This window comes from Balearica regulorum, chromosome 1, assembly GCF_011004875.1.
Source record: "Balearica regulorum gibbericeps isolate bBalReg1 chromosome 1, bBalReg1.pri, whole genome shotgun sequence".
Classification (NCBI taxonomy): Eukaryota; Metazoa; Chordata; class Aves; order Gruiformes; family Gruidae; genus Balearica; species Balearica regulorum.
The window spans coordinates 44,877,203-44,897,264 of NC_046184.1; the positions used below are offsets into that span (position 1 = coordinate 44,877,203).

Genomic DNA, 20,062 nt, shown 5'->3' on the forward strand with positions numbered 1-20,062 from the left:
TGCTTTTGCTAATGGGATCCCAGCATGAAGAAAAAGTCTAGCTACGACCTGTGGTCCTGTGATGTCCAGAAAAAGGCAGCATAGTAGTTCCAGGGCTTGGGACTTTGAATTGGAGCCATGATGAGGAAGAGGATGCCCACACTTTCCAAGGAGCGTGGACATTGAAGACTTCATTTCAGTGGTCTAGGACAGAGAAGGAGCTATTGTCCCACACAGAGCTGTCGTGAGGCATTGCTGTGCATGTGGAGCTTTCCTCACAATGCTCACTGGGATCCTTCCAGTCCCTGCTGTTGCAACAGATCCACAGAGTACGCAACAGCAGCCACAGGTTTAATATGACTCTCATTTGGCACAGCTGTTAGCGACTTAGGCACATCCAGCCTTTCTACAGTTTCTGTAAGCCATTATCATCAGCTTACAAAGCAAGCACTGCCTCTGGACTTTGCCAATTTTGTGATCTTTTTGCCATCATCCATACCGACTGTATTTGTGGAACAAATTCAGTAGGATGTATCATCTCAAGTCCTTAGGGGAGGTTTGGCAGCCGGGCCAGCAGCAGAAAGACGAATGCCTCTATGAACATAATCTTCTGAATCCTGATGTGTCAAGATTTTGTGTGTGCTTTGGTGTCAGCAGGTTTTAGCGGCTATGAGTTCCATGTATAATATTTGCTATGCAGAGAGAATTTTCTCCTCATAATTTTGAATTTATTTTTAATTGAAGAGTCCCTTGTTGTTTGGGGTCAGACAGAAAGGGAATTGCTGAGAGCTGTTACTGATGCGTTGTTGGTTATTTTATTATAGCTCCTCTTATATGTCTTTTTCCTCAAGTAATTCATCCCGGTGGCTTCTGACTTTCTCCATAGGAGAACTTTTCTATCCCCTTGATCATTCTTGCTGCCTGACTGCGAATCTTCTTTCATAATCGTGTATTATCCATCAACACATTCTGCCTGTGGATGTCTGCTCAGCTGGTAGACATCTGATAAATTACATGCTAAATCTAGGTACTTCCAGAAAGATGTTCCTATCTGTCTGTCTGTCTCAGAGTCTCTTGGTAGGTTATTAAAAGAAAATCTTTTCTACTTGACTCCCCCTAGCTGATACACGAAGTGTCTATTTCTACTTTTTTAAATTAAGTGAGGCAGATCACTCTCTGATTACCTTGTTCTTGTTTACCATGCTCTCAGTTCCTGCCAAGCACAGATTTTGTTGCCAGTTTCTTCTAAAATAAATTTTCATCTCCAGTATTGATGTAAATACTGAATAACCACAAGTTTTGAACTGATCTCTGCAGAAATCCTGTGGAAACATCTCATTTGCTCATAGTCCCCAACTGACTCAGCAATCTGTCAGCATATTCTGAATTGAATTACCCTGTGCTTTATTGTTTATATTGCTAACTTTTTAAAAATCAAAATCGTATGTGATAATAAGCCTCTCATGGCATCTTGCAGTACTTCTTAAAATTTTTGTATAATAAATGAGAACTCTCTTCAACAATTTTATTTGTAGTTTTTTGGCTTCTGAAATTAATTTTCACCGTCTCAGATTTGTTTTGCTTATGTCAGTTTTTGTTTATGCATTTGCTAAACCGTGAACAGCTGCCAAGGCACTGGGGAAGTTTTTCTGCAGAATCAGTAAGAATATTTTACAGCTGGGCCAGATTTTTTTCCCTAAATAAATATTTTAAGTGTCACCTTATTCTTTGGGTATTATTTCCTATCAACTGTCAGGGGAACTTTCTGTTCCTTTCCTTACGTTGTTTGTGTTACTTGTTTTTCTCCTAGATCTGAGAATGGTACTTCTCCAAACCAAAACTGTGACATATAAATATCAGCCTGTCAGAGCCATGTGTGTCTACCCATCCACTCCTGAAGGTTTAGCTGCTTGTGTTGAAGATACTGTAAGACTTAGACTCAAGATTTCTGGAGGTGTGAGGCACAGGCACGGCTGCGACGTAGCTCAGGCAGGGACCAAGGGTGAGGGCCTGAGCATCAATCACCTCCTGAGCAAGGGCAAGCTCCTTTCAGCTCCTCTCACAACTCTGCTGTTTTCCCAGTGGTCTGAGCCAAGGTTACACAGCCACACCATGGCAAACCTGGCCTTGAGCGTCAGCAGCTGAGTGCCTGGGAGGGAGTGGGTGTGCTCAGGGCCAGACACAGCTCTTTTATAGGCTCTGGATATTTCCATTTGGTTAAAAGTAACAGCCAACAGTATTACTGGCAGACTAACCAATTTCAGATTGCTCCACAGTTAGGTTTGTTGCTGTCCAAGATGATTACAAAAGGTGCTAGTTCAGTTACGTAATTAATGAGAAGTTTCTGGAAATACAGACTTCTTCAGTCTGAGACCATTTATTTGTGTTAGTGATGTGGGCTTGAACCCCTAACCAGGTGGTGGCAGATTGGCAGGTATAATGAACATTATAGGGAGATGGCATGAAATTGAATAAATAGGTCCATGAACAAACATTGATGAACACTTGGATGAATACATGAAAGTTGTGATGAAAAAGTGTGCAAGGAGCACACTTAAAGACAGCCTGGTGAGAAATTTTTCTTTGGGAACTGTGCATTGTATGACTGAAAAAAAGGACATAACTCACTTTTTCAGCAAGCAACTGGCATTCTTTTGCTTTTTTTTTTGGTAATTTAGGATAGGCTATTAGCAAAAAGAGAGTATTTGGTATTGATAATACTCTTCCCTGCTACTTTGGCTGGGGACTGTTTCTCTTGTTTATTTTCTTTCCATTTGCTTTTCCCCACCTCTCCATCCTTGGGGAAAAAAAAAAAAGGCTTTTCAATTGTGCATTCTGTTTTGTTGTGTTTTTTTTTTTTCCTTTAACGGTGATCCTCTGCTGCAGCACTCCTCTCACCAGCAGTATCTCACCGTAGGGCTGCAAAGCCAATGGTACGTATCTGACCTCAGGCGTCCTGCGTTCTTTAAATCTGCCAAATGGTTCATTGATGTTCTTGCCAGTGTTCAGGCACAGCTGGATGCAGAGTAAGCGTGGGGGATGTTGCAGAGGGGAGGGTGAGTGGGAGAGAAGGGAAGGGGTGAATTCCTGTGAGCCAGCCTCACAGCCAGCATGCTGCTTTTTGTGTTGGGACAGGGCAGCTAACTTGATCAGTATGTGTTTTCATGAAGACACTTACTGTTACTAGTGCCTCATTATCAGAATAGAAATAGTGGATTTAGATTCTTCAAGGTGTTCACATGCCTATGTTCCTTTTGCATCCTGGTAAAATGAAAAGTATTAGAGTTTCATATGCTGATTTTTTTCCCACTGGACCTATTAATCTATCTATTCTGAATTTGCATTTATACAGGGATGGTGAAGGTATGAATTGGTCTTGTGACTGTTGAGCTGCTGTAAAGATGGTGGCATTTCAGTAGTGAAACTTTATGTTTGTGGCTTCTTGTGTAAAGCATTGACAAAGGTGTGTTTGCAGTATGAAAAGCGTATGTGTCTCCTAACTTGTGTGCTCTGGCAGAGTTGATCTTCTAAGTGCAGCCTTTCTAGTGAAAAGGTTCTGGCAATACCAGTAGAGCTAAAGCTCATTCTACACTAACATAATCTTTTCATAATGTCAGAATATGTATGGAGCAGTTAATGCACTGTGGTAATTACGTACAGTAAGATTGTGATTAAATGATCCTGTGCCAACTGCTTTTCATATTTGCAGCACCACAGAAAAGTATTTTTGATTATTTTTTGTTATTATTACTTACCATTGGACAATTTGTCACATCTAATTACTTCTGTTTGTAATTCTCCTGATTGTGCCCCCTAGCTCAAGACAATATTTAGTTTTAAAAAAAACACAACCACAAACCAGACCACAGCCTGGTAGCACACTAAAACAGAAAAGGAGTCTTTGGCTTCTCTCCAGTCTTCATGTACGATAGTAGCACAAAGGTGCCAAGAAGCCAGTTGTAAGCGGCTAAGTGGGAATTTTTTCTGAATTGTCAGGAAATTTCTAGGTAAGGAAAAGCTGGCATTATGTCTCGTAGGTCTGTGCAGGGGGATATAGGTGCAGTGCCACTGTGTCCAGAGACTCCTAGTTCAGCGGGACTCCAGGTGTTTTACAGGCTGCTTCACAGTAAGAGTAGATGTAGGCATGACTCCCTCTGCTGCCAGTGTCATAACAGCCTTTTGTGGCTGTCTTTTCATTCATGTGTCCATTTATCCTGTTTCTCTAAGTAGCAGCTAGTATATGCTGTGTTCTTTTGGGAGGTTATGCCCAAAGCTTGTGAATTTATTTCTACAAGTGAATATGCTCACAGTATTATTATTTTTAACAAAGCCTTCTTTAAAGTCTTACTTGAAATTACTTCTGTTGCTGCACTACCGCTACTGTTACATGTTCAAGCCTTGAACTGTCAAGGAATTATGAAATATTTTTATCCTGTGACATTTTAAATTATTCTCTCCATAGGGGAAGCCTGTGGGAACGCCAGATGCTGGTGCCTATTTCCGTGTGCTAGCAGAGCATGAAGTAGCTGCCTTCTTTACTTCACCAACTGCAATTAGAGCAATCCGTCAGCAGGACCCCGAGGCAGCCTTGGGAAAGCAGTACTCTCTGAAAAGGTGAACTAAGGATACACTGGAAGCAGTTTCTTACAGAAACAGGCTGAATGAACTGAGAATAGCAGAGCGTCTGGGGCTTTGCCCACCTCTGTGTAGCAGAATTGAAATGTATTCTTGACAATTTTGATGTACATGTATTTGCTTGTAAATTTGTATTGATAATTTGGAGGAAGTGAAAGCTGTTTAAAGGATTACTGTTCTAAGGTTAAGAGCTCTTACTGGGTTAGGGTTACTCACTCAACCTTAATTTTACTCCACTGTGTTTATAACCTGTAATACAGTTTTGGATTACATGATCCTGTAGTGTTTTTCCACATGACCTCTCATTTCACTGAGTGCACAAGATCTTTAGTGTTTGTTTAATCAGCAGCTAGTCAATATTTTGTTTATCTCCCCATAACCGAGTTACTGCTTATGGTTATGTGCTCCAAAGACTGAGCTACTTCCTATCTTGTACTGTTTTTAAGGTGTTTATACTATCAGCATGCTTCAAAATCATGACTGAGTTCATCCTCACAAATCCCCTGTGAGATGAGAGAGTGGTATTATCTGTATTTTGCAGATGGGAAGCTGAGGCACAGAGAGATTAAGGTCAAAGTCTTCTATTAGTTTTGAATATCCAGCCTGAGCCACTGAACTACCACTATTCCGGAGTTCTTAGCATTATATGGTTAAAATGCGTTATTAGCATTATATTAATAAAATGCCTCTCATACTGGCTTGCATCTGTGAGTGTTTAGTACTTCTACAGACCAAGTTTCTGTATCTTATGGCAAACAGTCTAAAAATGAAAATTACGTGGATTTGGACCACATCAAATCTTGAATAATTTGCTCAGCATCAAGCAAGGACTACATCAGACTGTGTAGGCAGTATTCAGTCATAAGACGTCTTTTATCACACTTGTCCAAAGAGAAGGGGAAGCTGCAAAGTCGTGTAGCTTCGTTAGACCTCCACATTCTTAATTGCTCAGGAAAGTTTTATTTATTAGTAAGCTGGATTTATTCCTTAGGTATTCATTACAAGTTCATCATTACTTTCTTCCATCTGTTTTGAGTGCTATCATCAATCGTTACCTCTCCTTGAAGTAGGAAACAAGCTCATTTGAGACCCTAAAGCACTATCCTTCTATTATGTTTATAGACAACAAAGTGATTCAGATGCTAGAAATTCAATTGCTGTTCCTTGGCATTTTTTAGGCAATGACTAAAATGACAGTCTATCTTTAGAGTATTCATTTAATGGCAAATCTGCTAACCTGCTCTGCAGGTTGTCACATTTTCTGGCTGAATGAGAATTCCAGCTAAGAGTCTCCTTGCTGATAGTCAGTTGCCCCAGATGTAAAGAGGTATTTCATCATTCCTATTCACTGCATAGTTAATGAGCTTCTCCATTTGTCTGCAAATTTAATTGTCTCATAATTCAGTCTGCTTTGGGCCATCTCATTTCCTGGTATGTGACTTCTCTTTACTAAACTCTCTAGTGCAGCATTTAATATCTAGAATTCTCTTGGATTGTCTTAAGTCGGTACTATACAAAATCTAAAGTCTTTTTTTTACCCATAGGTGAAAAAGACTTTGCGTTTTGTATGGTATTGACTAATTTGCAGTTTGTGTCCCCACTTGGCTTTCTTGAACTTCAGGTCAATTGCGAATGTTCTGTCATTTTATATCAAGAGAATCTAGAGATTCTTGCTTGTTCATCTGATAGCAGATATTAATGCACTTTATTTAGAAACAAATATGAGACTGCATAAAAACTGTGCAGAAATAATAAATATAAAGTAGACTAGGAACTCCTGTTTTCTGTCTCATAACACAGGAACAGGAGGATGTGAAATTCAAATAGCAAATTCAAAACAGAATGACATACTTTCTCATGTAATTGACGTCTCACACATGCTGCTAGAGGATGTGTGATTAAGATCCAGAATTTAGGACATTGAAGTACATTATGCAGTTCTGTCTGCTACCTCCTGCTCTGTGCTGCTGTAGATCATGTATGGCCGTTCCTGTTAGGGTCCTGAGCTGTGTTCATGAAAGGCCTTTGTGGAACTCTCCTGCACCCACACTGTGAGGAGGAGCTGAGCTGCAGTTGTGTTCTGTGTCTTTCTGACTCTGTCACCCAAACCTCCAGTGCTTGGATCCTCATGACCAAGGAGGAGGAAAACAAACACATAAATGGAGAAAATCAGAAGACCTGAAAATATTATTTATTTATGTATTTATTTTACATGTTTAGGTGTCTGTAGTCTCCAGGTGTATTAAGAATTAGTAAGAGTTCTTTATTTTCAGTTTATGTTAAGAAGTAAAAATGAACTTCCTCACTGTCTTTTCAGGAAAAAAAGCTTATTTAACATGATGCAGATAGAGCTTTTCTTTGCCAGTGTGGTAGGTTGACCCTGGCTGAGGGCCAGGTGCCCACCAGAGCCGCTCTATCACTCCCCTCTTTCATTAGACAGGGGAGAAAAGGTACAATGAAAGAAAACTTACGGGTCGAGATAAGGACAGGGAGAGATCATTCTCTAATTATCATCACGAGCAAAACAGACTGAACTTAGAGAGGGAATTCATCTAATTTATTACTAAGCAAAACAGAGTAGAGGAATGAGAAATAAAACCAAATCTTAAAAAACACCTCCCCCCACCCCTCCCATCTTCCCGGGCTCAACTTCACTGCCGGCTTCAACCTCCGCCCCCCCCAGCGGCACAGGGGGACAGGGAATGGGGGTTACGGTCAGTTCATCACGCGGTGTTTCTGCCGCTTCTTCATCCTCAGGGGGAGGACTCATCGTTCCCCCGCTCCAGTGTGGGGTCCCTCTCCTCTCACGGGAGACAGTCCTTCACGGCCTTCTCCAACGTGAGTCTCCTCCACGGGGTGCAGACCTTCAGGAGCAAACTGCTCCAGCATGGGTCCCCCACGGGGTCACAAGTCCCGTCAGCAAACCTGCTCTGGCGTGGGCTCCTCTCTCCACGGCTCCACAGGTCCTGCCAGGAGCTTGCTCCAGCGTGGGCTTCCCACGGGGTCACAGCCTCCTTCAGTTGTCTCCACCTGCTCCGGCGTGGGGTCCTCCATGGGCTGCAGGTGGAATCTCTACACCCCCTCATCCTCCCTCCATGGGCTGCAGGGGGACAGCCTGCTTCACCATGGTCTTCACCACGGGCTGCAGGGGGATCTTGCTCCGGCGCCTGGAGCACCTCCTCCCCCTCCTTCTGCACTGACCTTGGTGTCTGCAGATGTTCTTACATCTTCTCACTCCTCTCTCTGGCTGCAAAAGCTCTAACTGTTTTTCTCTTTCTTAAATATGTTATCACAGAGGTGGTGATTGGCTTGGCCTTGGCCATCGGCGGGTCCATCTTGGAGCCGGCTGGCATTGGCTCTATCAGACACAGGGGAAGCTTCTAGCAGCTTCTCACAGAAGCCACCCCTGTAGCCCCCCTGCTACCAAAACCTTGCCATGCAAAACCAACACAGCCAGAAAAAAATGGTGTATGCATTCCAGAATTAAAAATACTTCCATGATCTTTTAATCTGGAAAAGTGCAGCTCAGATTATTACTCATGTGAACACTCCTGCTTTTGGGAAATAGTTTGGAGATGTGGTTTCTTTTGTGCTTGGAGTGGCACCAAAATGTACGTGCTGTATGGAACAATTTAGATTGCGTCAGGGCCATTAGGGACCTTGATCTGTACTCTGTATCAGGTGATACTTCAAGTCCGTTCTGCTGGACTCTTGAATAGGGCCTAAAAGCTTGATTGCACTGAATTTTGTGTTAGGAATTTAGATTTTCAGGGCAACAGTTTAGAACATACTTATTTAGCAGAGAAGTTTTAAGGTCTTTCTTCCCCATTAGCTGCATTCCAATGATAGATGACTGCAACAACAGGTGCATTGACATGCTTTGAAGTTTTAAGTGGACTGTTAAAAAATTCTTCAGAGTGGGACATTTTATAACCATTGCCATCTCTCTTGCTATGCTGTTTGATAGGAGAAAAGAATTCCATAGTTCCTATGCTTTGTTAGGCTTGTGGCACTTTGCTCTGGTATTCTTTTGGATGGTTTTGTGCTGTAAATTTGCCAAAGAGTTAATCCCACTCTTTCTTGCAACATAAGGTTGCTCTTGAGCCTTCAGAGTATCAGATCTGATTATTAAAGCTGGCAATTCAGAAGAGAGGAGTTCTGCTTTTGGCTCAGGGAATAATGTGATGTCTTAACTTTTTTGTCAAGTCTTCTAAGTTCTTGGGGTTTTAATAGCCCTGTCTTTTAAACAAGGACACATAACAGAATTTTTCAGCAGTTTATAAAGTTAATGAATTCATAAATTGAATTTTTACATCATAGCTGAAATGCTGTGTTTAGCATACCTAATTACAAAACATTCCATGTAATGTAAACTGAGCAGTACTTAACAGGAATGCCCGACATGTAAACATAAAATACGTTTGTGGTTTTTACTTACACAGTGTATCTGTGTTATAACTTCCAGTTAGCTATTAACTGTAATTATCAGCAATGGCTTGTGCTTTACAATAAAAAACATTCAGGTGCAAGATGCTGACTGGGGTCACACTCATTATAATCATTATCTTCTAATGTGGGAGATGTGCTTGGAAAGCAGTTTACCAAAATGATGTTGTATATTTATGAGTACAGAAACCTCTGCTTATCTGATATGAAAGCTGCTTATACCTTTGACCCCCTGCCTTCTATTCCAAGAAGGAAGCCACTCCAAGCCATCTTGGGGTGTCAGAAAGGAAGGTTGGCCAGAACACTGTTCTGAAGTTAGGGAAGTTGAACTCTTTCATCTGCATGTTCAAGTTCAACATGGTAACATTTTTCAAGATTATCTGACTTTCATAAGTTTGCAACAAGATGTGCATTAAGTTGATTTTCATATATCAAAGTTATTATTATGGCTACCTCTGTGATTGTTACTTAGTTTACAGGTAAGACCATTCTCAGGTTGTTATGTTTAGCTGGTCCAGGGTCCCTACCTTGGTGATCAGAGTTCCCAGTATCTTTTGCTTGTGGAAGTTTATTTTTCTGTATTTTAACAATAGATCTGTAAATGTCTAGGCCAAGTGTCACTGTGAAAAAACCCTCTGTTCAATTTTAGGGCACATGGCTTACTGCACTTCATGATGTTTCATCTCATGTTTTACTTAAGTTGTCTCCAGATGTAGCTTTACTCTATACATTCTCCTGCCTTACATCAATACAGCATGTAGGTCACTAGTCCTTACACTGTGAGAGGCTGCCTTTTATGCTAACAGGATGTGCCTATCCTCTGGAGAGAAGTGGAGTGTGAATATTCAAAGTATGCTTTTTGATTTGGGCAGCCTTGTTATGGGATGTCTGTGGTCTCTAGATGGGAGGTCAATCTCTATGTTCCCTCTTAGAGGTATTCCCAGTTCTGTGGTCAGACAGGCTCATCTGTGCATTTCTCGTTCTCGTTTCTGACATTCTTGAGTTACTTGCTCTGATTTTTCTCATATTTTCCTAAATTGTTTTCTGGATTTCATCTGCATGGAAAGATGAATCTTGTGGTTTTGTTTCTAAATTACATACCTCTGAAGCGAAATTTGTTTCATGCTTGCCATATCTAAGAATTCTCTCTTTTTGTGACCACAGGTCTACACATAATCAGTGCAGTTTGTGTCCATTGCTGAAGGACAAGTCAAGTCCTTTGTCCAGCAGTTGTCTTCATTCATAGTGGTCTGTGTGAAGACTTAAAGTGGAAAAAAAGTTACTGACACTGATCTGGCTGTGGTAGAGCATGCTGCGATCCTAACAAGGGGACATTTTTTAGAAGTATTTTTCCTCCCAGGGTCTGATGTTGGGCCCTGTGAAGGTCCATTTGTATCTGTATTAGGCATTCTGTCATCTCAGAAGCCTTGATGATTGATGCAGTACTTGATAGAGCATCTCTGCAGTTTCTCTTGGCAGGACAGGCTGTTCATGGAATGTTTTAGTCCCTTGTAGCGTGTGTATACCTGTGTGCTTTCACTCTAAGGGAGAAAGAGTTTATTTGCTAGTAGACAGAGTTCTTCTGATGTGGAGTGTGAATCTGTGTTTGCTTCTTATCTTTCCTCTCTTCCCTCAACTCTCTGAGGTTTTAAATTGCATGTCTGGGTAAAATGAAAGTGCTGTCTTTGGTCATACGCTGGGTAGGGAGGATTTGGGAGAGGGAAGGCATGAGCCCACGCCATGTGGATACTACAGAAGGGAAGCAAGTCCTTTGGCCTGTAGCAATAGGGCGTGTGCATGGCAGCTCTGCATTCAGAATTCACATTATTCCTTGTGGCAAGATTGCAGCTGGTGATTACAAACAGGCACTGACGTGGCTGAACTGTTTCAGATTGCCACACCAGCCTTCTGGGGAAGGAAGTGCAGTTTTCTGTTGTGTTTTATCTGTAAAACAAACCCAGAAATGTTAGGTCTTAAATTTCCCTCTGGTTCAGATTTTGTTTCCCAAATAGATGATTTCTGTTTCAAAATCTTGCTTAAATAGGAACATGTTCAAGTGTGTGGCAAAATAAGAATGTCCAAAACTTTCAGACATTCCTGATTGCCTTTTTCTGAGATGCAGGAACATCCCTTCCAAGTTATAACTTAATAGCTGTGTCTATTGCTATTTTTTTAAACAGTAACTTAACAAAGTCTCTACATTGTAGCTTAGTCACATGTTAGTGTTGCTCTTTTTGGTTTTCATTTTGTTTTTGTTATGTAAAAAATAAACCTTAGCTTTTTGAGTGTCTTAAAGGTAAATTAGTTTCTAAAGATGCCTCATGTTCTTTGTGGACTATAGGAGAAGCCTGTAGAACTAGTTCAGCATAGACATATTTTTTGATGATAAGAGCTAAAAGTAAGATAATTACTGTGCATTGCTGTCAATAGAAACCATGGTGTCACAACACAGACTATAAAACTAGGCATGTACTACTAACAAAGTGTTGAATATAAATCAGCAGTTCATCTGAGTATAGTTGGCCATTCATTTTTATCTGTACATCATGAAACTGAATTAAAGTTCTGTGTTTCTAACCAATGAGAATTGCTTATTTCTTTGTTGGCGGTGTGGGGGCAATATTATAAATGATTCTTCTCTTTAGTATCTTATTAGGTGACCATGGTGTCACAGGTGTCACGGTGATACAGGCCGGTGTCATCAGTATCTAGGACTTTAGAATAGAATAGAATAGAAGTATTTCAGTTGGAAGGGACCTACAACGATCATCTAGTCCAACTGCCTGAGCACTTCAGGGCTAAACCAACAGTTAAAATGCATTATTAAGGGCATTGTCCAAATGCCTCTTAAACACTGATGGGCTTGGGGCATTGACCACCTTTCTAGGAAGCCTATTCCAATACTTGACCACCCTCTCGGTAAAGAAATGCTTCCTAATGTCTAGTCAAAATCTCCTCTGACACAGCTTTGAAGGATTCCCACGTGTCCTGTCACTAGATCCCAGGGAGAAGAGCTCAGCACCCTCCTCTCTGCCTCCCCTCCTCAGAAAGCTGCAGAGAGCAATGAGGTCGCCTCTCAGCCTCCTTTTCTCCAAACTAGACAAGCCCAAAGTCCTTAGCTGCTCCTCACAGGACATTCCTTCCAGCCCTGTCACCAGCTTTGTTGCCCTCCTCTGGACGCACTCAAGGACCTTCCCATCCTTAAATTATGGGGCCCAGAACTGCACAGAGTACTCAAGGTGAGGCCGAACAATATGCAATTTAATAGAGTTTTAAATTGCTCATTAGGAGATAAATGCAAAAAATCTACTATGACATGAATAAAATTACAGTGCAAGTGTTAGAAAGATCAAAACCTTACCAGCATGCAGTAATGTATGGTAATGTCTAGCTTCTGAGTGATGATAGTCATATTTAAGAAACTACCACTGACATAGAGGACCTTACCATTCTAAATGGGGTGTGAAGTGAATTTGCAATGCTTAATGAAGGATGATAAAGTGTGACTAAACATCCGTTAAAAGATTCTGAAGTTAAAGACTGTGTGTGGGTTTAATACCCAGTTATATAGCATTACCTAATTTAATGGTACAAACATGCAGATCACATCTGTCAGGACTGCCAGGCGTTGCATCTCTTCTCTGCCAAAGTTGGCTCCAAAATGTCCCGTCAAATGAACTGAAGTCTAGTACTGCCATCAGGGACCCAAGGCTGCAGAATGTTCATCTGATTGGCATTATCTAGTAGGATTACTTAATTTTTTTAATTTATGCATATATAGCTTGCCTCTCCACAGGGAGATGGCTTTATGACCCATTGTTTCCCCCCAAATTGATTTCCAAAGGCCTATAAAAAGAGGACTCAACAGTTCAAAAAATATTAAAATCTGTCTAAATGGAATATTATTAATAACTTAAAACTAAGAGTTACGCTACAGGCATTTCATTTGAGTTCTGCTTATTTCTTCATTGTTTTTTGTGATATCTCTTTATGACCCTTTCTTGGTATGTCATTCTTATGTTTTGCCTAATGTATATCTACTTAGTTCCTGCGTACAGAGCGTTTAGTTATTTTTTACTTCCACTGACAGTTGCTTGCCTCTGATCTCCCAAGGTCTTTGCATTCAGAAAAGAAAGCTTCTTTTACATGATGTATTAAGTAACATAAATTAATATTGCTAAGATTCTAATTGTTACGTAGTAGGAAGGAGCATACAAAGAGTAAGAGTCCTCCCTCCCCTCTTCTCTTTGTCTGGGAAACCAACCAGAGATTTTTTTTTAATTTATTCTCTTGTTTTCCTTTCCCTATTCAGATCAAGATATATACTTCTCTGTTTTTATTTAAAGGTTCAGAACGTTATTTGTAGCTGGTGAGCACTGTGATGTGGACACACTAGAATGGTCAAAAAAGGTCTTCAAGGTACCTGTCTTGGACCACTGGTGGCAAACTGGTGAGTGTTTTAAAATACCATTTCTAAAATACAGTGAGGAGAGACATTTTCAGACTTGTTTCCTGAGTCTGCAGGTAGAACTGGTTTCTATTTCCATGAACATTTAAATAGGCAGGACCAAGTGTGAAAAAAATGGAAGCAGGAAGAATGTTTTGTGGAAGTGGTCTGAAAAGTGACTTCAGGATGTATTTAAAACACAGCATTTTTAAAAGTTATAGATACAAAAAAGTTCTTTTGTGATGTCTGTGTTTAAAAAACAATAAAAAATGTTTACATCAGTATTTTTTCCAGGTGTACTTTTTCTTGTTTGCATGTGTGACTATTTTGTGACAGAACATTTGGTATTTAGGGAAACTTTCAGGCTTAAGTTTTTTGCACATCTGGTTTATGTTATTAAAAACAATCTGCAGTACAGAGTAGACTCCTTGGTCTTTAATATTGTTCTGTATGGATCTCATCCAACTTCTATTGATTATTTTGGAATGTCTCCCATTTAGAATGGAACAGAATAGAATACAATAGAATAGGTGGCGTGGTTTAGCCCCAGCCAGCAGCTGAGCACCATGCAGCCGCTCCCTCACTCCTCCCTGACCCCGGTGGGATGGGGAGGAGAATCATAAGAAAAAGGTAAAACTTGTGGGCTGAGATAAGGATAGTTTACTGGGACAACAAAAGAAGAGGAAACTGTGTCCTCGGCTGCATCAAAAAAGATGTGAGCAGCAGGTCAAGGGAGGTGATCCTGCCCCTCTACTCTGCTCTCATGAGACCCCACCTGGAGTACTGGGTCCAGCTCTGGGGGCCCCAGTACAGGAGAGACATGGAGCTGTTGGAGCGAGTCCAGAGGAGGGCCACGAAGCTGATCGGAGGGATGGAGCACCTCTCCTATGAGGACAGGCTGAGAGAGCTGGGGTTGTTCAGCCTGGAGAAGAGAAGGCTCCAGGGAGATCTAATTGCGGCTTTCCAGTACCTGAAGGGGCCTACAGGAAAGATGGTGAGGGACTGTTTATGAGGGAGTGTAGTGACAGGACAAGGGGTAATGGGTTCAAGCTGAAGGAGGGTCAATTTAGATTAGATATTAGAAAGAAATTCTTTACTGTTAGAGTGGTGAGGCACTGGAACAGGTTGCCCAGAGAGGTTGTGGATGCCTCATCCCTGGAAGTGTTTAAGACCAGGTTGGATGAGGCTTTGGGCAATGTGGTCTAGTGGAGGGTGTCCCTGCCCGCAGCAGGGGGGTTGGAACTAGATGATCTTTAAGGTCCCTTCCAACCCAACCATTCTATGATTCTATGAAAATAACAACAACAATACTAATAAAAGAATATACAAAGCGAGTGACACACAATGCAATTTGCTCACTGCCCAGAACCCAATGCCCAGCCCGTCCCTCAGCAGCAATCCCTCCTCCCCAGCCAGCCCCTCCCTGCTTATATAATGAGCATGATGTCATATGGTATTGAATATCCATTTGGCTAGTTTGAGTCAGCAGTCCTGCTGTGTCCCCTACCAGCTTCTGGTGAAAATTAACTCTGTCCCAGCCGAAAAACAACAAATAGAATATTTTAAGTTGGAAGGGACCTACAACAATCATCTAGTCCGACGGCCTGACGACTTCACTTAAAGTGGCTATTAACTGACCGCTTCAGTTAAAGTGGTTATTAACAGTTACAGCATGTTATTAAGGGCCTTGTCCAAATGCCTCTTGAACACTGTCAGGCTTGGGGCATTGACCACCTCTCTAGGAAGCCTGTGCAGTGTTTGACCATCTTCTCGATAAAGAAATGCTTCCTAATGTCCATTCTAAACCTCCTGTGGTGCAGCTTTGAACTATTCCCACGTGTCGTATCTGGAGGAGGATTAGGTACTTAGACTGCAGTGGAGGAATCAGCATACCAATCTATGTGTAACTGTCAGAAATCCCAGTTGAATTCTGGATTAAGGCTTGATCATATGTATCTCCTTATAATTTAACTGGATTAATATATTTTTAAATTTCACTATTACAAGATCAGACTCAGATTTTGCTTTTTACACACATTGTGGCTATTTGAGTTAAGGAAATGTATTACAAAAGTTCCCTCCTTACCTCCCTCCCTTGCACCCCTCTAATAATACCTCTTCTATTTTTTGTGCGTCATTGTTTTGAGGTGCAAATTTTCTCTGGTCTCTCTCTATACGGAGAAAAACGTTTTGATTCCCCCATGATGGATCAGATAACAGATATGTAGAATTAGAATAAAAAGTGGAAAACTCTTTAGTTCATCTATAATATATGTTATGTAATGAAATCACTTGAGGAGGTTTAGAATGCATCATTTTTATTAAAAGACTTCACAATCTTAGATAAATATTGAGAAAGTACTGGAAGATAGTTGTGTCATTTTTTTATTCAATCTTTATTTAATCTGCTAATTAATTGATAAATATGAGAGACGTGACCTATATTTTGCTCACTTCTCTGTGATCCTAATGTCTGTAGGCAAGAACAGGCCTCACTGATGCAGGATGAGTAATTAACTGAAAAAGATTAAAAGATCAAATAATGTCTTTGACTACATACTGAACTGGCAGTAATCAATATTACTGTATGTAATTTTGCATGGGCTTTTATCTGTCTGTGTGCACATATATATATATATAATTGCCTTTAGCTTTGACGTATATTTAGTGCAAAGGTTTAATGTTACTGCATTCATTCAGATGTATCTCAGGTATCAATGAGAGATCTTAAGCATGTGGATGTAATTGTACTCATAACGTGCAGAGGTAAGACTGTGTTTGAGAGACTTTTCTAAGACCACCACGAGCCCAGATCAGAGTACAGCATGTTTCTTGATTTTTGTATTCACAGCATCCTCTTAAATTAAATTGTAGCAGGACTTAATGTGCTAAGTCCATTTCAAATGCAGTGTTTGAGAACATTTAATAATTTGATTAGAACGAAGACCCTCTTTTATTTCCACGTGATTTCTGTAGAAATGTGTGCTGTTGAGTGTAAGCAAGGCATTTGGTCTGAAGGAAAAAATTTGGTAAGTCGGAGAACTTTCAAGGGATAAACAGAAAGAAAGAAGGAAGAATCACAGCATCATTTGGGTTGATGACCTCTTGAGGTCATCTAGTTGAACCCCCCTGCTGAAGCAGAGTCATCTAGAGAGAGTTGCCCATGATCCTGTCCAGTTTTTAATATCTCTTCCAAACACTCTCTTGGTAGCCTGTGCTAGTATTTAACCGCCCTCATAGTAAAAACTTTTTTTTTTGTGTGTGTGTGCTCAGCTGGAATTTCATGTATTTTAGTTTGTGCCCAATGCCTCCTGTCAGATCTTCTTTCTTGCCTTTCTTGAAGAGAGGACTGACATTTTCTCTCTTCCAGTCTTCAAGAACCTCTCCCAGTTGCCGTGACCCTTGTAAGGTAATCGAGAGTGGCATTGCAATGACATCAGCCAGCTCCCTTGGCACTCATGGGTGCAACTCATGAGGCCTCATGGACTTATGTATGTCCAGTTTGTTTAAGTGCTCCCTAACCTGGTCCTCTTCCACCAACAGTAAGTCTTCCTTGCTCCAGACTACTTCTGGTCTCAGGGGAATCCTAAAAGTCAATCTTACCAATAAGGATTGAGGTGAAGAAGGCGTTCAGTAGCTCAGCCTTTTCTGTGATCTTTGCCACCAGATCCCCTGTCCTGTTCGGCAGTGGGCTTATGTTTTCCCTACTCTTCCTTTTGCTGTTTATGTACTTACAGAATCCTTTCTTGTCGCCCTTCATGTCCTTTGCCAGATTCTACTTTGGGTGATCCTTGGCTTTCCTAACCCCATCCCTGCACAATTGGATGGCATCTTTATACTCCTGGGTCATCTGCCCCTACTTCCACCTTTTGTACGCTTCCTTTCTATGTTCAGTAAGGAGCTCCTTGCTCATCCATTCAGGCATCTTGCCTTCGATTTCCTATTTGTCATGATGGACTACTCTTCACCTTGGAGGAAGTGCTCGCTGAATATCAATCAGCTCTCCTGGAACCCTCTTTTCTCTGTATCCCATGGGATTCGTCTAAGAAGATATCTGAAGAGATTAGAGTCTGCTGTCCTGAAATTCAGGGCTGTGGTCTTGCTTTTGCTTTGCTCCCTCTTTTCAGAATCCTTAACTGCACTGTCTCATGGTCACTGCAGCCAAGGCTGCTCCAGACCATTTCTTCCTTGTAAGTAGGAAGTCCAGCAGAGCACCTTTCCTTATTGGCTTCATGATCAACTTTGTCAAGAAGTTGTCATCAATGCACTGCATAAATCTGGATTGCTTGTGCCCTACTGTGTTGTCCTTCCAGAAGATACCAGAGTGGTTAAAGTCCCCCATCAGCATGAGGGCCTGTGAATGTGAGTCTTCCTCCATTTGTTTGAAGAAGGCCTTGTCTATCATCCTAATCAGGAGGTCTCCAGCAGATGCTCACAACAACAGCATGAATGTTGGTCTGCCTGCTGGTCTTCACTCGTAAGTTCTCAACTGGCTCCTGACCTGACTTCCCTCACGTAAAGGGCAACACCCCCTCCTTGCCTCCCAGGCACTGGAAAAAGTGGTTAATAGAATACAAGCTAACAAATTAGATTTGTATAACTTTTAAAATAGTGAACGGTCAGGTCTGGTAAGTGAGATGCAGTAGAAATGCTTCTCCCCACACTGTCCTGTGTCCCTGAATTTCTCTTGAGATTAACGTGCTCAGGGGGAAGAAGCGGGTCCTCCTCTCTCTGCAAGGCTTCGCTTGTCCCTCAGCACAGCAGCCAGGGCAGCAGGTGAAAGCAGCCTTCCCTTCGGCTGTTCAGTCCCCTCTTCTTTTTTAGCAGAATACAAAACGTATCCCATTAACTGTGAAAAAACAAGCAGTTATGTCACATTCAGCTGTGTCTGTCACTGGGTAAAATATTATCGAAAGTGGATTTCTGTGCTGGAAAAGCCTTTTCGATCCAATAGTACTGGATTTCAGTACACTAGGTTAAAGCTGTACATGCTGAATGTGAAATATTTTACAGAGCAGATAGCTGGCTGTTTCACTTCATATTAGAAATATGCAAGGTTAGTGACTGATGATAGAATAGAGGACCCAAAAATTCAGAAATAACAATTCACTATCCCTGAACTATCTCTAAAATAAACAACGACAACTAAAAGCACAGAATAAAAACCCCTAATCATTTCCAGCAGGAAGAGGTTGAGACAATTAGCTATTTTATGTAGAGCTAATAAGTTTTTAAAATGGATTTTATTAATAACAAAATTCAATTCAAAAGAACAAAACTATTGAATTCTATGAATTACCTTTTTTAGGCAATTAAATTGCAGCTGAAGTTATAAATTGCTGTTTTGTTATGCCCGAGATTGAAAGCTTCTGACTTCTAGATATGAAAACACTTAACCTTTGATAATCTGGCAAATTGTTACTTCTCCAATTTGCTATTTGTCTGCATTCTTCCAAAACAAGAGCATTGCAAAACTGAGAAATACTGACATCTTAAGTTTACCTGAATACTATAGATCTCACTTACGCAGTGGTGTCTTGTCGTTAGATCTTTCAACTGAGGCTAAAGCAGAAGATGGAGGAGGAGGGCAATCCAGTAGTTGGGTAATTAATGTTTCTTGTATGATGAGGTAATTTCTATTCCCCTGTTTATGACTGAGAAAAGGAGAGAAGAGATCAGCTTTGTAGGAAGGAGAAGCAACTGAGTCATTATTTGGGGATGGAAATGAGTATGAGTGAAGGGAAACAAAAAGCTGACAAACAGAAGTATTACAAAATAAAAAGGGAGTGTAAACCGCTTCCTTCTTCAGGTTTAGTAAGGTGTCTTCAAAGCTTTTGCCCCCTTTGCCATATGTTGAAACTAGAAATAAATGAGTATGGACAAAGAAATGTAGATAGAGTTTTCTTTCATTTTGTCTTTGGAAGATTTATTTGGTATATGAAATCCCCTTGAGTTGAAACAGTACTTTGAAACAGAAGAAAGCTTTCATTAGGGGACTTCAAAGCAACTACACCTGGAAGGCCTGATTGATTAAAACTTTGATTTGTGCCAATACACCTTCATCAATAACTCTTATTTTAAATGTTAATATTTGTGTTACAAGTATAGTCAGCACATCTTACAAGCTGCGAAATGTATGTCACAGGCTCAATGAGCGGCAAGTAGGATTTGAGGCAGTAAGTACTGATAAGCAGTTGCTGTTTCCTTTGGAGACATGGCAATGGATGAAAGAACGGTACTTTCAGATCCTGTGCTCATCTATACATGGGAGAGAGGATAGTCTTGTTTTGGATTTATGCAAGTGTTTAGGTTTTGCTCATTTATACAAAGTGACAGTTAGCATTTAAATAGCAATTTTCATTTTTAAAGTAATTGTGCAAACACAACCAAATTAATTCTTTTAACATCCCTGTGAAGTAAGTAAAGTTATTCCAGTCTTGCAGACATTAAATTGAGAAAGACAAGTATCTTGCCCAAGCTAACCAGGAAACCATTGCAAATTCAGTTTCACAAAACAGAGCTTTTCTTAGTCAGAGATAAATTTTCTTGTCATAT

The 20,062-nt window shown here is 40.8% G+C and overlaps 1 protein-coding gene across 3 annotated transcripts in view; it reads left to right on the forward strand.

Moving 5' to 3' along the window:
• The window catches only part of ACSS3 (acyl-CoA synthetase short chain family member 3), a 91,984-nt gene that overhangs the window by 35,135 nt on the left and 36,787 nt on the right, over positions 1-20,062 (forward strand). For all 3 annotated transcript variants that reach the window (XM_075747721.1, XM_075747729.1, XM_075747740.1), the window contains 2 exons: positions 4,442-4,593; positions 13,407-13,510. In XM_075747721.1, the coding sequence (XP_075603836.1) occupies positions 4,442-4,593; positions 13,407-13,510 (256 nt within the window). The remainder of the gene's footprint in view (positions 1-4,441; positions 4,594-13,406; positions 13,511-20,062) is intronic.